We start from the raw sequence: 18,142 nt of genomic DNA on the forward strand, positions 1-18,142 counted from the left end.
GCACACTGATTTTTTCCCCCTCAATATTAATATTGAAGCTCTCCACTCAGTTTTCCCATGCTCCTGTCAGGATTTAACAGCTATCCTGGGTTTGCAATGTATCTAAAAATTTAAAAAATCCTCCTTTAGTAATGGTGAGACATGAAGAAATATCTTGTGTACTTTGACAGTCCCACAAGGAAAACCATACTAATACAGTCAAGTTTCATTTTCTCCTTCGCGATGACACCATAAAATGCCTGGGACCCGAGGCTGTAAGTGGGTTAGTGGAAGCTGATGCCAATAACTGTGCGTGTCTTGCAGTGAATCACGTTCATTATCTTATCCTCCTATGTTTAGCACCAGAATTAGGTTTTGACTTCTGGGTAAAAGAGCTGGTAGGTTAACATGTAACTAAGGTCTTGGAGCTCGCGCACAAAAGCAAAGAACTTCTTACCTTTGGTTTAGTCTCTTTTGGAGTTAAGGTGGAGGGACGTGTAGTACTGGTGGCTGGGCGTTTAGGAGTAGTGGCGGAAGTAGGACCTGCAGTAGGGCTCGTGGGCTTTTTGTTTTGGGCGGGTGCGGCAGAGGCTGGCCGCTTGGGGCTGGTAGCGGACAGAGGCCTGGCTTTCGTTGCTGCAGGCTTTGCCGATGGTGTGGATGCTGCAGGCTTTATGTTTTTTCAAAAAGCAAAATCCAGTGTAACAAAAACAAAAACACAACAAAAAGTAGCGCATTGTAAACCAAAACATCAAGCTGCAAGAACATGAAAATGATATCGAAAATGAAACAAAAACTTGGCTTTCTGTTTTCTGAGCACAGCGGAAAGATCACAACGAAGCAGCTCTGGTGCCTTCGGAGCCCCGGGGAGCTCTGCCATTCAATTCAAAGTGAACAGGATTTATTCCAGCAACATCCAAAGCAACAGAAGGAATCGCTGGTAAAGCTGGGATTAGTAATTGGGTGCTCCTGGCCATCCAGTCCCGCATGCAGTAACCAGGACACTGCTTTCCAATTACATGCACACAACGGATTGCAGGCTCTAAATCCTCGTCCGATCAGCGCCAGGGATCACAGGAGCACTGCCTGCGAGGGGACCGAGCACCCCCAGCCTCTACCCCTACTCTAACTTGGAGAATTTGGGCCTGGTTTTGTTGAATGCTGCATGCTTCTTATGCAGGCCTCTCTTATTTCATAAACAGACCTAAAATAAGAGGTTAGCAGGTCCCGAGCAGGACCTCTCAGTGCTAACTGTAATGCAAATAAATGTCTTGTAAACAAGTAGGAGAGTATCAGCATAGCACAAATGTTACTGAATATGTCTACCACTTCTATACCATAGATACCAACCAGATCATTATTTTAAATAAAAGCTTACCAAGAACTCATTAAATCCATTTTCAGCCAAATTTGCTGCAGCCTGCGTTGTTTACAGCTCCCTAACTGAATGCCTTTGTTTCAGCAAAGTGGCTCACAAATGGCAGCTCAGAAAAGAGAACTCGTGTCGCCGTGGCTTAAGAAGCAGAAAAGCTGGCAAATTAAAACCACAGAAGCAAACAGGCTCAACGTGAACCGATACCTACCTTTGTCTTCTTCTCAGGGCTGGGAGGAAGCTCTTTGTTTGGGGGTGCTGTGATATCGTTCCCTGTCACGGCTTCAGCTGGTTTGGGCTCTTCTGGTTTTGCTGGCAAAAAAAGAAAATGAACGGAGACTTAAGTTTGAGCTTTTTCGTTTGGTTGGTTTGTTTGTTTTACTTTTTCCCCCTTAATATTCAATGCTGTAACAAGAGGTGACGGAACAAGACAGTTACGGGTTGGCTATTTCTGGAAGAATTTCCCCCAAACCAGGACACTCAGAGGAAGAAAAATTTTCCCTGCAACAGGGGCAGGCTGACAAACATTCATCCAGATGCCATTAGCATCCCATTACTCAGCTGATGAAGGAAAGAAAGACAGCTGCTGAAGGAAGCCTCTGGTTTAATTAACAATAGCAAACTTTCCCATCTTTCGAGCTATTAAAATAAATCGTTGGAATACTAATGGTGAAGCTCTGGCCTCTGTCAGCTTTTACACCACGACTGTTGCCTTGAAGCCGGGTGCTATTTTCAAGCTAGCCCTACCACTCCGGCTGTTTCTTGCCAGCTGCTTTTCTTCCGCGTCTCACCCTCCAGCTGAGGCGTCGCAGAGGGAAGCAGCAGCACGGGGACCTCACTCACACACGTGGGCTGTACGGAAACCGGTCAGCGTGGGGTGCGCGGTGCCATGCTGCTGCACACGGTGATTCGCAGCGCAAAGCCTAGGCTCAGTCGCAAGGGTGGCCAGGTTTTCTCAGCAACTGCTGGGTTTTGTCATCGCACCGAAGGGTTTTGTGCCGGGCAGGGAGCAGTGAACGCAGCGTGGGAGCCACAACCACCTCCTCCATCCCTTTTAACCTTGTTAAGGTTGATGGTGGATTGTCCAGCTGGCAGCGGAAGGCTAACTACTGCCTGCCCTCCAAGGTAAACCACGTAACAGAGCAGGACGCAGAGCAGCAGCTCCCCAGGTTTCACCCCCAGCTCCCCAGGGCTGCCGAGGACCTACAACAGCACCCAGGAGAGCCGCAGCACAACTCCCCGGCGGGCAGCGCGGCGGCACAGCCATGGGTACGGCCGCCAGCCGCGTCCCCTGGCGACTCCTGGCAGCTCTGAGAAGGGCACAGTGCTAACAACCCATCACACATCTCATCCTTTTCCCCTTGTCATCGGGGCAGCCAAACAAAGCCTGTGTCGGGTGCTGCTTTTTCTAACAACGCAGCAGATTGTTGCGCCGCAGCGCATGACGAGGGCTCACCAGACAATGGCGCAGCAATTCCAACAGTAACAGGTTGTTTTGCACGTCTTTTGAAAATTGCTGTTTATATTTCACATTTTCTCGCTTGTCAGCCTTGAAGGGAGAGCCTCAAAGGACAGTTCAGCTCTGGTACAAACGCCTTTGTTGAAACAAGCAGAATAAAATCGGGCCTTCCTCCTGCCCGGGCGATGCCCAGCAGCACGGCGGTTTTGCTCTCCTTGGTTTATTTATTTTTTCTGACTCGGGACAAGTTTAGCAGCTTTTTTTTCCTCATATTGCATTAACCCCTTCCTAGTCACTCCCAAGTCACCTTAAATGTTTTGCAGCACTGCACTTCATGGCTTCTGCATACAAAAAAAACCTTGTAAAAAAACCAAGCACCAAAACGTCCAGGCTGGCTGCTAGTTTTAATGCAAAATTCTTAAGGGGCATTCATGTTTATCTAGAAAGTCATTTTTTTTTGTAGCTGATCGATATTGGCTCCTCTCTACTGCTTTTCTCCACGGAATCTCAATAAACCTTTATACTCTCCCTCATTTAACTTGTCAGTTTTATCTGCAGCAGTACCAGAAAAGGAGCGATTGTTGTGGACAGATCCTGCTGCTGAGCAGCCGCCTCCTTTCTGTCCATTCAGAGCTTCCGAGCCCCCACGCCTGGAGATTTGATTTTGGGGAGCTTTATTTGGGATCCTGCTTGTCTCCAATACAAAGACACGAGGTCACTTGCCATTGATTGGAAATCACCTCTCAGTACGGCCTGTTACTGTTATTAGATGATGACGGTGGTGGCTAATGGCAGCAGCACTAAAGCTCTCGCGCCTCGCGGCCACGGCGATGTGTCGGCTCACGAAGCCTCACACGGCTTCTCGGAAACCCTGAGCGTAGCTTCAGGATTTAAACTCAGCAGCTTCCTTGCTTTTGATCGAATGAGAAGACGAAATTCACGGTGTTTCGCGCTGCCTTGTCCAACACAGGCTACAACACAGGGCGTTTGGAGGGAACAACCTCACCGAACACCCAAAGGAACCGATCCGAGCGGACGGAGGGTCTGTAAGGCGAACAAGATTGTTCTTTTTAATGGGAACATTAAAATGTAAGTAATGCTGGTGGAAGCCGGGATCGCTGGGGGGAAGCTTGCTGCATCGGAGGGCCGCAGGACGCTACGCAGCTCCCTTCTGTCGCAGCCTCTGAAGCCTGGGGGCCCGTGCACAGCCCCAGGGGACTACAGAGGGGTCGCTCTGTTCCGTGCTGCCTCGACTGGAGCCACAACCCGGTGTGCTGCCCGGCACGCTCGCTCCCCGTGTAATTACGAGGTGCTCGTTCCCACACAGGGCAGAGAATCGCCTGGGAAGACGTGCTCGTTGCAGGAAACGTTCGGAAAAGCTGCCAAATCTTAATCAAATTTGTTCATTAGTCTGCAAGAATTATTTAAGAGACTTCCCAGTTGGCCTGTTCCCCCAAGCATGGCAACAAACCTCGGGGAGGTATTTCAAGGACATCTGGCTCAGAGCTGGGACAGCGACCGCTGCCCGGGCTCCTCCCGCAGCTCCTGCTCCGTGGTGCTTGTGGGGGGACCAGCGGCCCGGCTGCGTCAGCGCCGCCACCGGAGCTGTGCCGGGGGCAGGAGGAAGGGGCTTGAGGGAGAAAAGTGTCCAGTGTCCGGAACTGTGTCCAGTTCTGGGCTCCCCGGTACAAAAATGACAGGGATCTCCTGGAAAGAGTCCAGTGGAGGGCCACAAAGATGATACGGGGCCTGGAGCATCTCCCCTGTGAGGAAAGGCTGAGAGACCTGGGGCTGTTCAGCCTGGAGAAGACTGAGAGGGGATCTCATCAATGTGTATAAATACCTGAGGTGTGGGAGACAGAGGGATTTGGCCAACCTCTTTTCAGTGGTTTGTGGGGACAGGACAAGGGGTAATGGCCACAAAATGGAGCCCAGGCAGTTCCGCACCAACATGCGAAAGAACTTCTTCCTGGTGAGGGTGAGGGAGCGCTGGGACAGGCTGCCCAGGGAGGCTGTGGGGTCTCCTTCCCTGGAGATATTCAAGGCCCGTCTGGACGCCTGCCTGGGCAACTTGCTCTAAGGAACCTGCTTTGGCAGGGGGTTGGACCCGATGAGCTCTGGAGGTCCCTTCCAAGCCCTACAATTCCATGATTCTGTGAAGAAAGGACAGGCCACACAGGCAGCTCCGCTGCGAGAGCGCGAGGCAGCCCTGCGGCCGGTTCTCATCTCCCTCCTGCTCCTCACGCTGTGCCGCGCTGTTCCTGCACCCCCAGGCTCGTTACTCAGCCTGATGCCAACCGGGGAAACCAAACTTTGTGCGAGGCACCGCTGCCTCACCAGGTCCGGGGGGGACCCCGGAAGAAATTACTCAAATCTAAGCGAGCCCGAAAACACAAATCGCCTCCGCCGTAATAACCAACCCGACAACCGCAGACTCCGGGCTTTCGTTTGAGGTTTTGCAGACATCCATTACGAGCGAGCAAACCCGATAAGCTGTGCTCATGTTTCCCTCGCAGCGATAGCGGGCGTCCTTTGGAGGCCCCCGGGGCCAGCTGTGGTACTGTGGGGTGCAGGGACCCGCGGGCAGCCCGCTGCCCCCATGGGGCTTTGGGACTTCGTGTGGATGGAGCGGGTAACAGAGCCGCTGGGTGATGTTGGACAAAACAGGCTCTGAGAAAAAGGCTAGCAACAACTATCCTGCACGTCACAGACAGTGGCAATGTTTCCTTGACAAGGTTCCGCTCTCACCTGCTCCAGGAGGGGTTTGGCACACAGATACGTGCCCTCTCTTATATAAAGATCTCCCCAAATTCAGCAGTCTGACAATTTACCGAAGGCAGTCCCCGCGCTGCAGTCGCAGATGGCTCACCCCATCCCAGAGGCTGAAGCTCCACTGGGCACACCGGGGCCAGCAATAAATTAAAAAACGTGTTTTTAAATGAGTATGTCACCAGAAACCACGTATTTGCTGTTACTGGGTGAAGGACCCGGCAAAAAGACAATGTGGTGCTCAGGTAAAAGTGAAGTCAGTGGGAGCAAGAGTCCTAGCAAATACGGAGCAGCGACTCTCAGGAGCAGTAAAAAGAGGATGCTCTGGGCCAAGGATGACACTTGGGAAAACAGGCTTCAGGTCCTTGCTATAAAAGGGGACAATACTGTTCTTTTAGGTCATGAAAATTACAAAAAGATAACTTGCCTCACACTATCAGGGTAAGCCATGAAGAGCATGAAGGAGGAGGTTTACACAAAGCAATCGAAGGACAGATGTGTTTAAGACAGATCTTCTTTTCCCCACCAAAGAACAGACCAGAGAACAGCTACTTTACCATCGTTTTAAGACCAAAACTGTCCTCCAAGGCTCAATTTTAATTTTTAAACAGACTGTTATATGGTTGCTTATATACAGCTCAGGAGAACAACTTCTGACGGAGCCCCCAAGCGTATCTCACACGTAGTCATTCAGCCCCAGCCCAGCTATCGCCTCTCCAGAACTCCAAGTCACAAGATCCTGATGTGCAGCTTCTCCCATGGTTAGCTTTCCTGTAAGGAGACTTCCTCTCCTTAGAAAACAGGTTAAGAAATTGAATCACAGAACCACAGCGGGGTCTGGGTGGGAAGGGACCCCAAAGCCCAGCTGGTTCCAACCCCTGCCGTGCCCAGGGCCCCCTGCCCCCAGCCCAGGCTGCCCCCAGCCCCATCCAGCCTGGCCTTGGGCACTGCCAGGGATGGGGCACCCACAGCTCCTGGGGGCAGCCTGCGCCAGGCCTCACCGCCCGCAGGGGGAAGGATTTCTGCCTTGGATCTAACCCAGACCCACCCTCTGATGCCTTAAAGCCGTCATCCCGTGTCCTATCCCTACACCCTCTGACCAAGAGTCCCTCCCCAGCTTTCTTGTAGGCCCATCACAAGGATTTACAGAACCTCCCTCCAAATGGATAAGGAACTATTCTGATGCAGAGCGTGGCTGATTTTATGTTCGGCTGTTTGGAAACCATGGGTGTCTTCCAGATGAAAAAGGAACAAGACAAATCAAATTTAGTCTTTCGACAGAGGTTTCCGAATGCTAACGGGGGCTCTCCCTCAAAAGCAGCACCAAATGGTAGCAAAGTCCGCTGTAATCTGAAAACAGAAGAGCTGGGCAAAGGGAAACGACAGCACGGGTGACGTTCAGCCTCAGGCCCCTGACGGAGCAGCAGAGCGCGGCGTGGCCCGGAAAGGCAGGACAACGCGCGCCGCCACGCCGCTCCTCCTAGCTGGCCCAGGTGCCAACTGCACATACGGACAGCTCGGGCAATGCTTCAGGTTTTTAACCTTGGCTCGTCACTGGAAACGCAATTATACCTCTTGTGAGAGCTCAGCGACCTGCCTGCGTGGGTGCAGCACCGGGGCCAGGCAGCGCAGCGTCGCCTCCAGGTCCCGCCGGGTCGGGCTGCTCGCAGCCGGCAGCTTCCCAGCGTAAGGAAAAGGTTTTTCAACGCGAGGGAGCTCAAGCGGAGGCCCAAAAGCACTGCGTGATCTCCATCATTGGAGACTTGCAGACCTTGCAAGGGACAGATGTGGCCCTGGAGCTACGTGACCTACTTAGACATGATCTTGAGTTTGGGGTTAAACCAGAGACCTCCGGAGCCCTGCTCCAATCTGAGTGACTATTACAGCATTGTAGAGGAGGATGCCCACACCATACGCAATTAATCATATGTCTTCTTGAAACCAGGAGCTGTTTATGAATAGAGTAACCATATATAGTTTTCCTAACCATAAGGAAAAGAAAAAAAAAATCCACTGTTCTCCAAAATAAATCCCTCTCACCAGCCTGTGACTCACAATCTAGGGACTACCCGATCCGGAGGTGATGTCTGTAATTCTTCCATGAGCTTGCCCAACAGCTTTTTAGGCAAAGTAATCATTTAATATTAGAATGACAGAATAATGCAGGTTGGAAGGGATGTCTGGAGGTCACTTAGCCCAATTCCCGACTCAAAACAGGCTCAAACTACACCAGATCGCTCAGGACGTGGTTCAGTTGTATCCTGAGCACCCCCGGTAGCGCCTGCTGCTGTTACTTTCATTTGACGACCCACATTCTTAGACCGGAAAAACCGAACAGACTTTTCTTGTTCACAGTTTCTGTCATTCATGATACAATTTGTGTCATTCATAGACAATATCATACCCATCCCTTCTCCAAGTCCTCTCTCCTCCAGGCTTGAAAATAAAGTTATTCAGCCATTCTCCATGTGAATTTCTCCAGTGTGATGCCTTTGTTTGTCATCTTTTTAATTCCACTACAACCTCTCTGAGGCAGAGGACGACAAGCAGATTTACATCTTGTATTCAGAACAGAACGGTGTAAAGCTTTTATAAACTGATGCAATTGTTTCCCTAGTTTGATCTCTTTTCCTTTCTGAACTCCTACAATTTCATCTGCTGAAGGAAACCCACACAAAGGCATCCTTATGACATCCACGTATTATAAAATCCCTACAACAGCAGCATTATTGCTCCTCCTCAGCAAGTGCAGGAACAAACCCACGAGGGTTACAGCTCGTGCTACGTGACGCCGAGCGGGAACACAAGGGGAGCACGCACAGACCTCCAGCCTTTCAGAGCCCTTCACAAGCAGTTTTGCTGTAGCAGATTTCTCGTGAAAGCTGTTAGCGTATGTGAACAAATAAATAAATCGGACGCTAAATCTGAGAAGCTTTACCGTTCATGTTTCCTTCCCTGAAAAAGTAAAATTAGGAAAAAGTACTTAGAGAAACACAGGAGCATCTTTAAAAGTCAACTGCAAGGTTTTATGAATGATGGAACTTGTGTAGAACGAAACCCATGGGTGTGTATCTCTCAAGTGTCATGCTGCAACTCATTCACGAACTGGCATTCCCCAAAATTCATTCTCCATGTCAAAAGGAACAGGCAAAGACCCCATTGTAATGTGGCTTAAGTGGATCTTAAAATGCCAACAGCAAGCACTCCCATTTTCTGCTGCTGTGGTAAGCAAAAGCCCGAAAACAAAAGTGAAGATAGGTGGTAGCGGTCATTATTTACCACGCAGCTGGAAGGTTATGAACGTTAGGTCTTGCTTTCCTTTCTTCCCTTTCATTGACTAGTTAAAGGAGCATTTCAGCGGGCCCCTGAGAGCACAGCCCCTCAGTCCTCTCCTCCCACCCTTCCCACCCGCTCCCCCTTGCTGGGTCTGCACCCCACCTGCGTGGTGCCCAGGCTCTGCCTCAGGTCGGCTCGTTCCAGGCTTCGAGCTGCACGTGGATTTGCGGCTGCATTCAAACGCGGTGGTGAATGAGGCCACACGCTCATCCTCCATATCCCCAGCAAGGGATATGGGGCAGGCTAAGCCGAACTAAAACATCATTCACTGCACCAGCTCCGTAATTCTCGTAAGGATTAGAGTCATCAACAGAAAATCCATTAAGAGAAACAGATTAAGCAATAAGGCAATGACCATCTTTACTCTCCCTCTTCAACGTAAACAACCTTGGAAACAAAACCAGACCACGTTCGATACTGCTTCTGCCCAGATGTTGCAGAGGCACGGGTTCTTGTTCATCCGTCCTCCTCCAGCAGGAGCTGCTTCATCACAAAGCCCACCCAGTTAAAGCCTTTCTGTCGGAGGTTCGTAAGACAAAACTATCTACAAATACACCAAGTCTCAGTTTAAGCAGAAATACAACCCTATCTGCTTTCCCCTCTCCAGAGGAAGCTAAACAAAATGTCTCCTGCTTGACCCAAATACAGAACAGGTAAGCGTTTTCTTTGGCACAGAATGCAACTCCATCAACGTGTACACTTTGGCTTATTATCAGGAATCGAGGAACAGACCAGATGTTCTCCTGGCCTGCATCTTCTAAGCCCAGGTTGATTCATTAAGGCTATTTTTTACCTGAGAAAGAAAGTCCTAAATCAGTGTCCTAAATCACAGAAATCCTAAATCAGACACTGAAATCAGATGTTTATTTAGAGTAAGTAACACACATTCTGTCTGACTACAATACTGTGTTAAAAATTTGATGCTGGACATGAAAAAAGCTGGAACTCATATTCCATATTCATTCTCATATTCATATTCTGTCCCTGAGACTGCTCTAGATGTCGGAGAAGTCTGAGAGCGCTTCAAAGCGACAGCCGGGGCTTGGGCACGCCTGGGCAGGGGATCCCGGGCTTCCTTTCAGGTACTGTAAGCGTGCAACTGCAATCCCCCTGTTCCAAGCGCAAAAGCATTTCAAGCACGATCCCGTCTCTGAGCCGAGCACACGGATAAGATATCACCCGTGATGCAGCCGGTCCCATGTCACGCTCCTGCACCTCCCTGCCCTCCAGCCTGACCTCTCCTGCGCTCTCCCTGCCTCGAAGCATTTCCAGAGCCCTGCCACCCGACCCCATCCCCTGGCTTTTGCTGGCTTTGAGGAACGTATGACAACACAAGGGACATTCTGATTTATGGAACTGTTACAGCATTTTCCTCATCTATTTCCAACCCAGTCCCAGGCTGACCGTGTGTACACCAAGGAAGAATTTTCGCCAGGCTGCTCTGTTCATCTCCTCTCTGCTGACTTTCTCCTCTGCCCAGCAGCCTGCAGCCCTTTGTTTCTTTTCTCATTAAAAGCCTGATTTCATCTGGCAAGGAACCTTGTCAGCAAGCCACCATCCACCCCAGTAACATCACTTGAACGAGTATCAATAATTCGTTACAAGGTGCTTGGGCTGATTTTTCCTAATCCCGTAATTAACTTTAATCTATTTAATGTGGGGCGATAGGCTTCCCACCCTCACCCAGCAGTGACTCCAGTCTCAGGCTCTACATTTATCTCAACCACAACACAACGAAGCGTGCTGCTGTAAAACACCACGGGAGACTGAGAAATTATGTCGGGTTGCACACCTTGCTTACAGATCGATGAAGAAGGGGTCAGGAAACCAGGACAATTTTCCCGATGCATGTATCGGGCTACAAGTATCAGAGAGGCGACGGTCTCGGCTGAGCGTGCTCCAGCGGTGCCTGGAATCTCTGATATTTCAGAGTGAAAAGTATTTGAACTTGGAGGAAATTCAAAGAAAAAGAGAAAAGGCAGAAGGCAAAGGCAGTGGGGAACCACGTTTGTGTAAGTGAGACCATCGGAGCTGACATCTTAGGTATGTGCAAGAAATCACACGCTGGCTTCTACACAACGCCAACATGAATCGAATCTATTGTTAGTGCAGGAAACAATGCGACCTCTTGTTCTGGGAAGAATCTGCAGTGATTACAGATGAAACAAGGGACCAGAACAAGTTGCACAGTTCAGCTCTGACCAGTTCGAACCCGCAGCCGCGGTCTCTCGCTTGAACTACCTGCCGTGGGCACGCAAGACTTGAACGGGTATTCCTTCCCGACAATTTTTAGACTGACATTTAACTAGGTGTGCAGTCATACTACTACCCAACTATGTGTAAGAAATATTTTATGTGCAGTTCTAGGTCACCCTAAAACCAGGAGTGGTAGAGGTTTAGCAAAAAACAACAAGACCCACAAAAAACCTAGCTGTATAGGGCCGAGGAAAGCTACTTTGGGCAGCAGTTCTGAGAAATGCCACTCAGGTAATTCACATCTGCTCGGGCAATTCTTTCAGGAAATTTGAGGATGAAAACAGTTTCAAGAGATAAAAGTTGTTCCCCTTGAATGTAAGTTCAGACTGAACAGATAGAAGAGAGAGAAGGAAAACCCGTTTACATCGGATCGCACAGATCTGTTGGCCATTTTGGATACACTGCCTTGTGGCTGGGAGGAGACTTGCAAGGGGAATATCAAGACCAAAGCAAGGAGGCTGCTAGGGATACGAACGGGTAATCGAGCCCTGAATGAAATGCAAAGGACAGATTTACCATCAGTTCTACACGTACAGCCACGGCTGCTTGCTTGGCTGCGTTGCGTTCATCGCAACTGCCTCTCTGCTTATTAGCGGCGGAGAGGAAGCTGAAGCTCGCCGCAAAGTGTGAAGCCTTTCGGAAACATCCAAGGAATTCCTGTCTGTTTCCTTTTGCATTCCAAAAATGCTTTCTAAGCTGCAGATACACAAAGCAAAGAAAATGTTTATTGCTTCTACTGCTATGTTTTCTTCCTGCAGCAAATATTTGCAGCCTGTATTTCTTACGAAGGCATCATAGGCAACAGAACAAAGCAAACCCGACCTGCCCAATTCCTACCTGTCAGTTTTGGAGAAGGGAATAAAAAAGCAGTTACATACAACTCCCATCTCCTTACCTAGGAAAACCCTCGTGCTGCCTGCCCATTCAGTTATTACCAGACCAGATCGCACTGAGACCTGTGGTTTTAAGGGCTGTAAACAAGCTTTTATAACACACATCGCGAGAGTGCAAAATTTCCAACCCAAATGCTTAAAAAAGCTCGGTAACGCAGACTGGTTGTCTACGGAAAGCAACCGACCGAAGAGCTAAGCGTTCCCGTCTGTCAGTGACCTTTCCATCGCTGGTGCTCAGCCCCTCGGGGGAAAACATGCCAATCCACTTGAAATCGTTTTTAGTGGTTTTCTGATTTAAAGATCCCACATACGGGTCCGTGTTCCGGGATGGTGCCTCTAAGCTCCGCAGAATGGCCGGCCCGGCCGAACCTGGCTTCCTGCGTGTCCAGAGCACAAAGCTCCTTGCTAAAGACACCACGGCCTCGCTGCAAATAAACTTGGGTCACAGAGCAGATGTCGGCGAACCCCGATACCGCAGAAATCCCCTAACATGGAAGGTGCACGGCACAAGTATACGGGAGCGTGTAAACAGGAGGGGGAACGCCTGTTTGTATGTGTTGGTAGCGATAGGACAAGGGGGAATGGTTTTACACTAAGACAGGGGAGATTTAGGTTGGAAATCAGGAGAAAGTTTTTCACTCGGAGGGTGGTGAGGCACTGGAACGGGTTGCCCTGAGAGGCTGTGGATGCCCCATCCCTGGAGGCATTCAAGGCCAGGCTGGATGGGGCTCTGGGCAGCCTGCTCTGGTGGTTGGCAACCCTGCCCGGAGCAGGGGGGTTGGAACTGGATGATCTTTAAGGTCCTTTTCAACCCAGGCCATTCGATGATCCTATGGCAAGCACGGGATTTTTTCTGCTCCCCGCGGCTCCGGTCCCCGGCCAAGCAGCCAGCCCTACGCGCGCCCTCCCGAACCGCAGCTCGCAGCCAGGAGCTCCGGGAGCGCTGCTGGCTCCTGCCCGCGTCGGGGCCTGACATCTCCGCTCAGGCTCCGGAGGACTGATGTCCGCAATCCGCGACGCGCTGCCACCAAACCTGACACTGCTGCATCTCACGGCTGCCGGAGTGACTCAAAGTCTGCGCACCAAGCAGGCCGTGAGGGGCAAGGCAGCTCCGAGATAACCAACGGGGCCGAGGACATGTCGGCACTCCGGAGCCGGGAGCTCTGCACTGCCAAAGCCTCTGGAGGCGGGCCCGAGCACGAGCTCTGCAAATTGAAGCATCTTAAAGAAATTATTAGCGAAAAGTAAAAGCCGTTACGGACAGAAGAGGATTGCGCTGAACGTGACTACCGATAGCTGGAAGCAAAACATCGTCAGAGCCATCTCCCAGGCTGCCAAGCGCCTGGGGCCGACCATTGGGTGTCACTAACACGCCGCCGAAGCAGGAGACACGCATCTAATCCCGTAGCTCGCACAGCACAGGCTGCCCCTCCACGCTCACTGCTGTGCAGAGCCCAACACCCCCAAACCAAGCGTTTCGGAGCCGGACCTGGGCAGCACACCCCTTGGCCCATCGCGGCGTTCCTCCCCCCGCCCCAGGTGCCACCATCTCCCGTTCGTCGTAGCGCCCAAGGCCGAGCACACCAGCCGACTGCACAAGAAGTGGTCGGATGCAGGAATCCTTGTGCACGCCTTTTGTCTTTATTCCCTGACACATTTTCTTTCATCTCCCCATGAAAGCTCAGGCAACAAAGACAAAAAGCACGCCGACCCTCCTCACACCCCAAACCTGGGGAAAAAGCAGGTATACTGTTTTTTGGGGACAGATGCTGTTCCAGGCTGGAGAACAACAAATAACTTCTCTTTTCATGAATTCTGCATCTGGGAAGACGGCCCTCGCTCACCACAGCAGCGCCACGCAGCAGACCACCGCAAATAAAAGCTGCTATTGCCACTGAGGCTCCAGGGGAGGGGAGGCTGCGATCAGGAACGGGGAATTCCATTTTGCATCTCGGCACCGAAGTACTTCGGAAGAGCTTAACTACAGACATCACCGTACCCGGGTACTCCTGCCGGCCAGCTCAAATGAACACCGAAGGGTGTAAAAGCTTAACTGAAAAGGACAATGCTCAGATCTCCGTGGGAGAAGCTGCGAGGTTTTAACTTCGCTAACGCCCTCGGCTCCTAACAATACGGCTCGCAAGCCAGCAGGGTACCGATGCACGCGGGAGGGAGTGGCAAGAGGGTGCTGAGCAGAGACCTCTCACCGTGCGGATGCTACAGACTTCAGCATCTATTTTAGGAACCCAGGAAGCAATTCGGGGCTGCTGCTAAAACAGCTGCTGTGGAATCAGCCAGGCAATCATTATTTATTTATTTTTTAATTTTTTCCTCCATTTTTGTCCACCCAAAAAATACATCCTTTGTTCTAAGTACCGGAACCTGAACTGTGTCAGCCCCGCCAGGTGTGCCGAGCACCCACCCTCTGTCTGCAGCCTGAGAAGTCACTTAGCTGCTTCCTACTGTCTGCCTGCTCCCAAGGGAGGTAAAAATTAGCAACATACCATCACGTGGTAAATCTCCTTGCTTGGGAGACGGAGTGCTCTGCACATCGCTGACCTCGATTTCTTTTCTTTCCAGCGGAGCAGTTTTGCTGGCTTCCATCTCAGCGCATTTGCTTTTGGGAGAGTCGAAGCCGGCGGCCCCATCGGCGCCGTTCCTCTTCTCCCCCTTCGCTGCCGCCTCCTCCCTCCCTTTGTCGTGGCCGCTGATTTCAGGGATTTGCTCCAGTTTGCTGTGATACAAGCCCGGGCTGCCCAGCTCCTTCCTGGCCGAGTTGCTGCCGCTGCCCCGCTCCTCTCTCTTCTTGGCAGCCGGCTCCTCGGCCGGCAGGGGCTGGGGCTCCTTCACCACCACCAGGCTGGGCAGCCCCGCGCGGCTCTGCTCCGTGCCCGCGCCGCACGCGGCCGCTTGCTCTTCTGACACAGTCATTGACCTCTTCATCGGGGCGCCCGGCTTCCTGGCCGTGGGGCTCGAGCACTGGGTCAGGCTGCTATTAGGAGAGAGCAGACCGGTGGCGACGTCTTCTCTAAGCACCGGCTCAGGGTATTTGTCAGCCAGGTTAAGGGTTAGGGGCACGGACAAGTGTGAGCACTCGGACATTGCACGCCTCATTGCCTTCCTTTGGTGGGCAGCCCTGTTCAGAAAATTGCCGTCGTCTGCACAGCTCAGCTTGTCTTCCATCTCTTCCTCCATTTCGGTGGTATTATTAAAGTCACTACTTTTGGAGTCATCTTGCGCGAGCTCCACGGTTGTAGTCGGGGGTTCTGGCTTAGATGCAGGTAAGGAAGAAGAAAATCCACTCTGCACATAGTTGTCATTAACCACCCCAATTACACAATAGCTGGGGGCTCCATCTTTTTTCACGGCTGCTTCCTTAGACCCTGAATTGTCAGGCAGGATGGGGTGGAAATTAGGATTCCAGACACTGATCTCCTGTTCCTTCATGTATTTGCTGGGCTCGCTCTCCGACACGGACAGATTGGGCAGGTTTGGGTCTGGCTGGCACTTGGTCTCCATTCCAGCCTTCCCAGCTGCCTTCTCCTGATCGGTGATGGCTTCATTTTTACCCAGCCCGGAACAGGATTTTTCAGCTCCTGCCTGCCCCAAATGAAAATCTGTAGTTTTAGGGTTTGCGAAGTTCCCCTCCGCAGAAGGAAACGTTTCAGAAATCAGAGACCAGCTCTCAAGGTGACCTGCAGCTGCCTGGTATTTTTTGCCTTGCACCTCGATTTCTCTTTTGTCTTTCTGAGCTATTTTTAGCTCTTTGTCTAGTTTGCCTTCAAAGAAGCAGAGCTTGTCCTCATCCGTGAAACCGGCGTTCTTAACGAGCCCATCCTTAATCGGTCCCCCTGAGTTTACATTCAAGCCAATCTCGTTAAGCTTCCCCTCAGTCCTCTGCCATTCGAATTCGGTTTTGCCGAAGTCTTTCGGGGACTCCATGCAGTGGAAGGCTTCCGAGAAGCTCTCCGGGTTCTTGCTTTTGCACAGCTGGCTGTATTCGGAGAGCGGCGCGGGCTGCTTGTTGGAGAGAGACATCTCCGATGCCTTCGCCTCCTCCCGGAGCTGTAAGGCTGCCGCGGAGCCGAGCGAGCCGGCGCTGCTGCCTGTGACGCCACGCCACGCCGTGCCCCCCGCTCGCGGCACAGCTCCCTCCTCCCCACCCCTCCCGACCGCGTTCATTTACCGAAGGCAGCCACTAGTTCGAGCGACGCGCTGGAGGCAAAGCGGCAGCTCTCGGCTTTTCGTAGGGCCGCAGAGAAAGGCGGTTTTGTAACGGGAATGGTGGTCTCGGGCGAGACGCTAGCGGGGCTTCGATGAGCTCGGTGAAATGACGTTTCTGTGAGCGGCGTCTCCGCGGCAGTCACCCGCTCCTGGAAACCGTGCCGTCTCCCTTCCCCCTGTCAGGCTGTATTACGATCGATGCCTTTACAAGCGTTAATGCCTGCCGATGAGCCACGCAAGAATACTGATGAACTAAGGTCAGCATTTCCCCCCCCCTAAAACCGAAACAAAACCTAGAAACGACCCCAGCCCCAAACGCCCTGGCGCAGAGCAGAGGGGCTTTTGTTTGCAGTGAATTTTAATACGTTCGTTAGGGGCCAACAGTGACCACAAGTATTGCTGTAACAAGGATTCAGTGATCCACAACCAGAAATCCTATCACTCATATGAGCAAGTGGACAAAGCTGAAAAGGACCAAACCTCAGCTAGAAGAGGTTTTGTAGTTTTTAATACCTTAAACCTGATTTTTTATTTCTTTTCTTTATAAAATAAAAAGGAAAACCAAACATACCCGACAATGTTTTTGAACTGCCTTTTTTCTGTTGCATGTAATTTACACCTAGCATTTCACATTTCATGTCACTGCTCCAAAACCAGTTTCAACACATACTAAGTGCACTATTTGGGCATCCCACAAAGCCTCTACATGCAGCATCCTCGACAAGGCTTTTTAACGGCTATTCCTGATTTCAATATCGTGTCCCTGATCAAACTGGGAGCCTGCTGCGCGTGTTAAAGGTCACTCCTAGCCACTCAGCAGCTGGTCTCTGCATTGCTGCGATTGCATTAGTACCAAACCGCAGAGTTGTCTTTTTTTCTTAAGTGCCTGGTACCGATTAATCCTTGACGAAGGCAAATTTTCTCCCCCGAGCCAGTTACACTGCTTTACAGACACTCACCATTACAGACATCAATAAACTCCAGCCCAGGAGAAAATGTTATCCTTACAGTTCAAGCAGCAGAAGGACTCCCTGTTATAGCTTAACTGAGCATAAATGTATTTTTACACCCAGAGACTGCAAGCTAGAGTACGCCCCCTGAATTTAACCTGCTGCTGAGAAATGTTACAATCCACACATTTATCTACTTGTATTTAAGCTCCGGGTTTAAGACGCTGCTATATTTAAAAACAATGACTAAGGAACTGTAAGTTATATGAATCTTTCACGACACCCTCTAATTAACCAGAATACTTCCACCCACAAGCTTCAGTTCTCAAAAGGCCTCAACATTTTTTTTTTTTACTTTAAAATATTCATGGGTATCTTGCTAGTGGAAAATGGGACCTTCGCGCAAGGCTTGCATTTGCTCTCCTAACTGGTGTGGGACTAATGTTTGCAAGCATTTGCTCGCTCTGCAAGTGTTTATAGACTGGTCCCCACAGATGTAAGACCCCGAAGTCATCCGATCCCATGTAATTGCTGTTAATCCTTTATTGCTCAGGCACTTCCAAAACTAGGTTTTAACAGCAACTCTGGGTCCATTGCAGACCACTTAACGCACCGCAGCAGTGGTGAGGGCAAGTCTGTAAAGCTACCTCAGCCCAGCTAGCAGGCTTCCAGTGGCTTTTGTTGATTCTTTTTTTAAAAGCAAACATCTACCATTTAGAGAAGAGACCAGGAATCCCACATCGATTTAGGGGCTGGTACTTCTGAGCCCAGAGATGCAGAAGAGATTTCCTATCGCTGGCAACAAAAGCCTGACTCATGATATCCCCATAATACAGCCACCAACAACCACCGCTGCTACTTTATGTTATAATGGGTTTTAAACAAACGAACCGATCCATGTTCA

General features: G+C 50.7%; 1 protein-coding gene across 33 annotated transcripts in view; it reads right to left on the bottom strand.

Moving 5' to 3' along the window:
- MAP4 (microtubule associated protein 4) overlaps positions 1-18,142 on the bottom strand; it is a 158,078-nt gene that overhangs the window by 25,613 nt on the left and 114,323 nt on the right. For 31 of the 33 annotated variants that reach the window (XM_083826266.1, XM_083826259.1, XM_083826272.1 and 28 more), the window contains 2 exons: positions 1,563-1,663; positions 437-649 (listed from right to left, as the gene is read on the bottom strand). In XM_083826266.1, coding sequence (XP_083682392.1) covers positions 437-649; positions 1,563-1,663 — 314 coding nt within the window. The remainder of the gene's footprint in view (positions 1-436; positions 650-1,562; positions 1,664-18,142) is intronic. The other 2 variants (XM_083826280.1, XM_083826262.1) reach the window with 1 other exon arrangement.

This window comes from Anser anser (assembly GCF_964211835.1).
Source record: "Anser anser genome assembly, chromosome: 2".
Classification (NCBI taxonomy): domain Eukaryota; kingdom Metazoa; phylum Chordata; class Aves; order Anseriformes; family Anatidae; genus Anser; species Anser anser.